The sequence below is a fragment of the Anabrus simplex genome, chromosome 8, assembly GCF_040414725.1.
Source record: "Anabrus simplex isolate iqAnaSimp1 chromosome 8, ASM4041472v1, whole genome shotgun sequence".
Lineage (NCBI taxonomy): Eukaryota > Metazoa > Arthropoda > Insecta > Orthoptera > Tettigoniidae > Anabrus > Anabrus simplex.
Genome location: NC_090272.1, coordinates 88,911,667 through 88,920,465, shown reverse-complemented (window position 1 = coordinate 88,920,465; position 8,799 = coordinate 88,911,667). Strand labels below are relative to the sequence as shown.

General features: G+C 36.0%; 1 protein-coding gene across 1 annotated transcript in view; it reads right to left on the bottom strand.

Moving 5' to 3' along the window:
* Positions 1–5,525: 5,525 nt before the first annotated feature.
* The window catches only part of LOC136878820 (uncharacterized), a 108,858-nt gene continuing 105,584 nt past the window's right edge, over positions 5,526–8,799 (bottom strand). The window contains exon 7 of the mRNA XM_067152322.2: positions 5,526–6,473. Within this exon, the coding sequence (XP_067008423.2) occupies positions 5,613–6,473 (861 nt within the window). The 3' untranslated portion in view covers positions 5,526–5,612. The remainder of the gene's footprint in view (positions 6,474–8,799) is intronic.

The following is an 8,799-nucleotide window of genomic DNA, read 5'->3' as shown; positions in this document are numbered from 1 at the left end:
AATGCTAAGGTTGGAGAGAAGAAATTCACCTAAGGAAATGAAAGTTGCAAAAAAAAAAAAAAAAAAGGGGGGAGACAGTTGCTAGATATGCTAATGGAGTTATGACAGACAAGTGGAAAGACAAACAAGATGTAGGTTACATCTCAACGGAGTATGAGAATAGACTTGTGAAAGTGGAAAAAGAGATGGAAAGAAACAGTAAAAAAGCCTTTGCCGGAGTATGAGAATAGACTTTGCGGAAGTGGAAAAGAGATGGAAACAAACAGTAAAAAAGTCTTTGCCGGTTATTAGTTTACAACAAATTCTTGCCAGGCGTGGATAAACAAGATCAGATGCTATCCTAGTATCCACCCCAAAGGAAAACAGTTCATTGACTCAGAAACTTTTCATACACTTTGTTGAAATGATTCTACTGAATTCACATTATTTGTTCAATAAGTCCTCTGGTGGCACTATGCCACTTTATGATTTCAGGCTGAACGTCATCAAGCAGCTGTTACCTTCAATGAGTGAAAAGAACCGCCCATCACGTTACGTGCCACAGTAGCACATTCTCGTAAAGTGCAAACCTACACCAGGGAAGAAATAGACTACGAGGAAGAAATGTACACTCTGTGTTCAAGAAGGAAGACGGACAGACAGTTTACGAATGCCCAACATGTCCAGGTCAGCCAAGATACTGTCTGCGGTGCAGTGTCATCTGCCACAAATAGATGTACAGTCAAAGCTCTCAGCACTTGTGCCATTCGTAAACATTATGTGGACATAATTAGCTTGTTTGTGTTTCTATTATTTCTATTATTTGTTTAACAATAAAACTGCATTTGTCACAATTTGGGACAAACAGATGTTTATTTACAATAATGTGCTCTCTGATCCATCAAGTTGTGCTTTATTATACAAATAATCAGTACAAAAGAAAAGTATTGCTTGACGCTTTAAAGTGTCAGATGGCACTCTCATCTGAAACACGGCCTGAAGTGCCACTGATGCTTTAAAGCTTCAATAAATAAATAAATAAATAGTTTTAAATGCGTAATATTTTCTTTTTTAACTTGATGGACATGTATTTGATAAAATTTAGTGCCATTTATTAGGATTGACTAATACGGCCAAAACAGCTCCTGAGAAAGATATTTTAGAAAATGGTGGCAGTGAACTTACAGCGGGAACAGGTAGATGCAAAAAAACTAATATTGAAACTGATTCAGGTATTCCAGCAGAATGTGAAGACATGAAAACAATTCTTCAGTCACTCAAGAGAAGGAGGACAAAAATGAAGATTGTGACGAAAGCGGCACTGAAGGCGATGCTACCAACTACAACCTTGTTATTGTAGTTAGTGTCATCTAAGGATATACATGCCGGACAATGCATTAACCCTAGAACTGCGGACCGTCTTTCTGGAAGACGGTGCACTGTTTCGTCAAGTGCGATCATCTTTCTGAGAGACGGTGTCGTTCTTCCGCCGTAGGTTTATAATTGGTCACCAGATGGCAATAGTAAAGGTACCAGCTGAATACTAATACGTTTATCTTCAATATTGAAAGTCTTTGAAACACAAACATCGGTCTGGACAAGTTTATTTAGCTGTAGAAGTGAAAGTACTTTCACATGTTCTTAGAATCAAGATGGCAGCCCGCTTTGTTGACGATTCTGAAATCAAGCGCTCGATTTTCAAAGATCTTAGTGACAATACTGATGGTGACAGTGGTTATTGTTTTAATTCCAATGAGAAAATTATTCCTAAAAATAGTGAAAGTGACAGCGAAGTACAAGGTGCCTTGGAAGTAATGGGAATTTCCGATGACCGGTATGATGTTCAAGTCGGTGCAGGTTATGTTATTATTGGCAGTACGTCAATATTTGAAGAAACCAGTGAAGGGATAAGTGTGAACTGTTGATATTTTTGTAGATTGTTATAAGGAATTTGATCACAACACAGGAAAGAAGAAATTGACCTAAAGAAAACTAAGATAACCTGTAGGTTCGAAATTTGTGAAAAGAACTCAAATTCGTTTTGATGAAAATTTGAGTTTTATTTTGCAAATGAAATGAAAAGTGGATAAATGTGGAGGAATACGTAAGAAAATACTTGTTCGTTTCAGAATATCATGTTTCAGAAATAAATTATCTATCACAAATTCCTTTATTTGAGCAAAATATTTCAACAGTTTCTTTTGTCTAAAAAAATTTTTAATTGCATTTTACAATAGTTAGAAATCGTGGCAATATTTTTCGTTATTTGTATTATCTTCATTTAGATCAGTCTTTTAGCTTTCTATTGGTATATAATATGGATTTATTAGGATTAATATGTGATTACAGGCTGATTTTATTTTCATGGTGTATGTTGAGCAAAATAACTGCAGCATTTGACAGAAAAACCTGCAGCAGTTCTAGGGTTAAATGGGGATACCCCTCTTGCTTTATTGTGGTCTGCATTGAAAATAGACTTGGAGTGAACTCATGTACCTTCATGTATCACAGTAAGATGTTCTCCAGCTGACCATTAAGTACTTGGCACCTTCAAGAACATACAGTAAATAGCTTCACATTATATGATAAGCTATCATACATCTTCAAGTTTTAATATAGAATTTTTGACATTTCAAATAGATTTTTATTATCATAATATTAACTATAAAACAGGAGTATGTATTTTTGTTTAAATTTTAAAACATCACCAGATTTTATTGTTCTTCGTTGTATATCAGTGTCATTGTCACGTCAATTTTTAGAATTTACGGCTGAAGATGACTTTGAAGAAAAGTCAAAACTAGTACCATAGTGTTTTAACCATAATACTATAATAACTGTGTACTGAATAAGTGGAACTCTTTCTTCATTTGAATTATAATTATTTTCAATGTGGACCACTATGAAAATGATAACTTACGGTGATGCTAATGTCGACACTGAGGAAAATATAGAAAATGATGTGCTGCCAATAACCTTGTAGAGTGAGGCTCTAGGCTTTGTTAAGCAACTCAAAGAATTTGATTATACACAAAACAATGAAAAAGGTGTGAATCTGACACAAGCCTCAATTGTATATAGTGAAAATCTCATTGCTAAACCAAACTTCACAAAACCAAGGAACATTAAGGTTTTTAAAAAAAAGTGTAAATGTTTTACTGTAGTTACATGAACATATTGATTTAAAGTTTCAAAAACTCAAGTGTTAGCATTAAATTTAACATGGTGTATGGTAATCGTATATGGTGTGCTTAATAGAGGTTTCTGTAAAAGTATTTTTGTGTCTTCCATACACTGGAGCTGCAGCAGCAAATCTACAACTTTCTCATGTGAGTACAGCACATTGCAGATGTATAGTACAGTTCATTTGCAAGAGTTTTTGTCTCATACAGTACATGGGTTATTGTATACCTACTTATTTTCAATAGTACCCGTTTCCTACCCTCTCTCGAGCGAACACAGCATTTTTGGTCCTAAAGGTGCCCATTAGAGAGAGGTTTTATTATATACAGGGTGGTCAGAAACAACGTGAACCAAGTATATGAGCATTAGAGCGTTGGTCATACTGAGAAGTAATTTGAAAATTTGCATCGATATCTCGCGTCGTCGTCAGTTTATCAGCTGGTGAAGTTAGCCAATCAGGTCGCTTTGCGGGCGAATTCAAATGTGTCTTACAAGGCGGTGTTGCTAAACTTGCATCTGGTGTGGTTGGCCTTGAGAGCCATGCTGAGAAATGAGTATCAAACACTAACACACCATGGGTTTCAGCCAACGACACTGTAGCTTGCTTGCTATGGGCTGAGCCTATTAACAGGGAGGTCTTGTTCCAATCCCTCCCCCAGAGAAGTTTATTTCTTCTACTGGCACTCTCAAGCCGGTCATAAGCCACAAGCAGCATTAGCAACACTGCCTCGCAAAGCCCATCTGATGATGCCCGCGGAGCGATCTGATTGGCTAACTTCAGCAGCTGATAAAATGATAATGGTGCGAGATATCTAACTTTTTAATTCCAATTATTTATCAGTATGACCAACTCTCTAACGCTCATATACCATGTTCACGTTGTTTCCAACCACCCTGTATGTATATGTACACACATACATACACATGGGATCCAAAACATTGTAGAGAAATATCACAGAGTAAATGATTTTGTATTCTTATTCAAGCAGGTTTTTCTGTGATTTGATACTCTGTTAAGATTTTGAAACTGTAACTCTTTCCATTTGAGTTTTCAAACCCCTTGCTAGGAAATTGCATTTCACATATAAAATTATATGGTTTTAATAGCTGCCCATGCTCCTGGAGGAACAGTTTATGTTTTTTTCAGTATACAGTAGAGTCTCGCTCAACCGACCTTTGCTTATCCGACATTCCATGTTATCCGACACTGGTAGACTTAATTTTGAACTTTTGATGGAGACTAAAGGACCTGCCAATATCTGGCCCCATTCTGCAAGAAAAGGCGGTGAATTTCCAGAAGGAGTTTAATGAAGGGGACCCTAAATTTACTGCCACTGCTGGGTGGCTTCATTGGTGGAAAAAAACGGTACGGCATTAGGCAGCTTAATATCTGTGGGGAAAAACTGTCAGCTAAATCCGATGAGGTTGTGAAATTTAAAAATGAATGTCAAGTAATAATACTTGCTGAAGGATTAACCGGTTATCAGATTTTTAATTGTGATGAGACTGGGCGAAATTTCAAGATGCTGCCATCAAAAACTCTCGCAGCCCAAGCCGAGACGTCTGCACTTGGCTACAAGCGTAGTAAGGAAAGATTTACTGTTCTTGCCTGTAGTAATGTTACTGGGTACTTAAAAGGAAAATTGCTTATGATTGGTGAAGCAAAGAAGCCTAGGGCATTTAAAAATATTTCTGTTAATGCTCTTCCAGTCCATTACACGAATCAGAAGGCTGCCTGGATGCCTGCTGACATCTTTAAAGACTGTTTTGTTACACAGTTTGTTCCAGATGTAGAAAAATTTCTAGCTTCAAACACTCTCCCTAGAAAACCTCTTCTTCAACTAGACAACGCTCCATCACACCCAATTGAACAGCAACTTAGAAGTGGTGATATCAAATTCATGTTCCTCCCTCCTAACGTGACATCATTATGCCAGCCAGTGGACCAAGGTGTGCTGGAAACACTGAAGAAGAAATATCGGTGGAAACTGCTTTCATCCTTGATTGTTGGCAAGTTTCTTTTCGTAAAATACTTGGAACGTTTTCGTTCAATACTGCATGTACTGTACAATTGAACTGATAATTCAATAGAGTGCTGTAAAACATGTTATTGTTTTAGTAATACAGTATGGTCTTCCTGTTTGTTTTAGTTAATTTTCAAAGTCATTCTGTATTATCTGACATTTTTGCTGATCCGACATACTCCAGGTCCCGTTTAGGTCGGATAATCGAGACTCTACTGTACTTAAGTAAATAATGTATATTCTTAAAACCAAAGAAAATTAGTGTGAATCATATAATTTGTTAGTAGCATGTATGTTACAGAAAATTGAATGAATTCTAAATTAATGTTATAGGGCATTTCTTTAACATTTGTACAGAATAAGTCATTAACAGAATTATGTTTACATATAATGTTGTACTTTAATGCCAAGCAATGGTTAAAGGAACTAGCCAGGTAGTACATCTTCCTTCTGTTTCTTGTTTCTGATTTCCAAACATAAATCAGTTTGTTGTTCTTTATGCTGCATGTTCACTTCAGTGTCCAAAACTTCTGTAGACAATTCATCAGCCAAAGAAAGCTTATTTATATTTTCAGGCATATCAGATAATTCATCCATAATTAAGTCTGTTTGTTGCTCCTTGTGTTGCTTTATTTCATCACAAATTCTATTCTCTACTACTTTATGTTCACATTCAGAGATACTTTGATTTGTTACAGTTTTTTCTGTTGGCTGAACAAAACTACTCCCTTCAGTGTCAACTGGACTTAAGTGAATATCATTCAGTTCTGATAAACACTTATTCATCACATCCTTGTTATTTATTTCACTCTCCCTCCTAGGAATAATCTTACTACTAACCTCTCTTGTCTCAATCCATTTCTCATCCAAGTCAGATTCACTGCCCTGAACAACGGTCTTGTCCTGAAGCTTAGCTTCACTCTCCATATTGGTTACTGGTTTCTCCATCTCTGAATTTTTATTTTCACCTGACACATTTGATACTAAGTTATTATTTTCAACCACTAAAGGTTTATTTTCCCTCTGTAGACATAGCTTTTCATCTTTACACTCAATATTTTCACCTTGTTTTAAAACTACAGCCTCATCACTACTATTCTTGATGATATTTGAAGCACTAGTTGTTAATTCATGGAACCCTTTCCCCAATGATGCCGAAGAGGATGGAGGATCACAAATTACTGTATCATCACCTTTCTTCCACTTCCTATGATACACTTCAGTCAGCTCTGACATCATGTGTAGCCAGTTTTCTTTATGCTCTCCTTCTGGAACATCTAAAGTTGCCTGTAAATGAAAACACACAATGAGTGTTTTACAGTTACTATCAAACATAGTACATTGACAGCAACCCTATGATTGAGCAAAGGACTTGATGACTTTTCTATGTAAAGAGAAAGTACTGTATACTGTATAACAGCATTATATTAAAACACAATTGAGAAACTTCTGAGAATGAAAAGAGTAAGGAAATAACTGGGAGGGTTAATAGGTATGAAAAAAAGTGGGAGCTATGAGCAAGAAGTAGAGAGGGCAGCATGGTTAAGAGTAGAGAAACAAAAAAAGTTGTCGCTTACACGTCCCTCTAACTACTTTTTACGGTTTTCAGAAATGCCAAGGTCCAGAAATTTTTTCCACAGGGCTTATTTTGTATGCCAGTAAATCTACCAAGAGAAGGCTTCAAATACCACTGAACTATCTCTCACACAAGGGATTATTTTCTCACAACAGTACTACTTTTCTACCACAACTATTCTAACAATGCTAAAAGGTGGTGTACTCCCGATGAAACAGACACTGTCTTCACAAACAGCAAGTTTTCTAGCAGTGTGTCTTGTTTCACATGGCATAAACTCAAAAGATTATCGTGTTTAGAAAAAGTCAGAATTTCATTTACATGGAATTATGATTTAAAGTTAAGAACTTCATATTTGGGTTCCGTATTGAAGCAGAATTCACATCAAAGAAAAGTACAATAAGTTCCACCTTTTCAATACATTATATTATGTGACAGTTTTACGTTACAGTTAAACCTTCACATTTTTATACACTCGGGACCGGTTTCGACAGTGTCCCTGTCATCATCAGCCAAGAACAATTAATCGAGGACATTAAACCTTACAATATTTCAGGTATGATATAACAGTGAATATAAAATTATACATTATCTATCTACAAAAAGGTGTGAACATGTCCAGGTAAAAAATCACGATTAAGAAAAATCATGTCCTGTAGGGTGTACATTTATAAAAATTTCTAATTAAAATAACGTGTTAAAAATCTGCTGTTATATTATAGCTATAGCAGAGTATGTTTATAGGTGTAAATCTATGAAATTTTGGCACTCAAGATATATAGCTATGTTTGACAAGTTAAAGGTGTTCAAACATTTAGTTAAATGGTGTTCCACTTAAAATATGTAATGCAGTTCAGCTGAGGTTGTAGTAAATATGTTTGTAGGCTTGGTTTTGGTATTTTTAACACTCGAGACATATAGCCGTGTGTGACAAGTTAAAAGTTGATAAAACATTTAGTTAATGATGTTCCACTTAAAATATATGGTAAAGTTCAGCTGAGGCTACAACTTGAACTTGAGGAGCAGATGATTATGTAAAATATCAATATAAGTAGAAATGAACAATTTAAATGGGTCACTGCTTGTTGATGTAGATGATCAGCAAGTCCTATTAAACAAATATACATGTCGACATGTGGTTGTATATCATCTTGTTGAGAAGTAACAAAAGTCCTGGCTGAAATGGTGCTTGTAGATCTTATATTGTAGGTTGTGATTATATAAATTGATTAGAAGGGATCCTGATCCAAGTCGGAACCTATAAGAAATAAAACGCGATATAAAGTTACCGTATTTAAGAAACGAAAGGGAGTTAAATTTCGCGAAGTATTGGTGAATGAGAAACTCACCTCAGGTGCCAAGTTGATGGTAGACGGAACGTAGTGGAACTGACAGGCTGAAGAGAGACGAGGCCTAGAAGGGAGCAGGGAGGGGCGGAGTTACTGAGTTAGGGGAAGGAGGCAACGCGGTAGAGGCGGGACTGTGATCAGGTGGGCGCGTGCGATGGTAGGGGAAATATGTAAGCGTGTTGTGTATTGTTTTGAAGATGGATCGGTTTTTTGGTATTTTAAGAGTGTTCATTATTTTGATAAAAGTGTCAAAAAGTATTGTAGGTTTTTCGGAGAGATCGTTAAGGTTAAAATTTGGGTTATTGTATTGATCGAGTGAGATGTAGAATTGTTCGGTGAAATCGAGTATGGGGCCTTTATTTATTATTTCAATGATGTCTATGTCGTTATTCATACCATAAAATTTATGTTTATAATCATGTATATGTTGGCCTATTGCGGAAAATTTTCTGTATTTTATCGCATTTACGTGTTCAGTATATCTAATTTTGAACGATCTACCGGTCTGTCCAAGGTAGGTGCTGAGACAGTCGTTACAGTGGAATCTGTAGACGCCTGATTTGTCAGAAGGGTTAGAGGTATTGATTGAGTTAGAATTGTATAGGATATCTAGATTTCTGTTATTAGTTTTGAAGGAGATGTTAGTCTTCTGTTTCTTAAATATATTTGTAATTTTGTAAATATTACG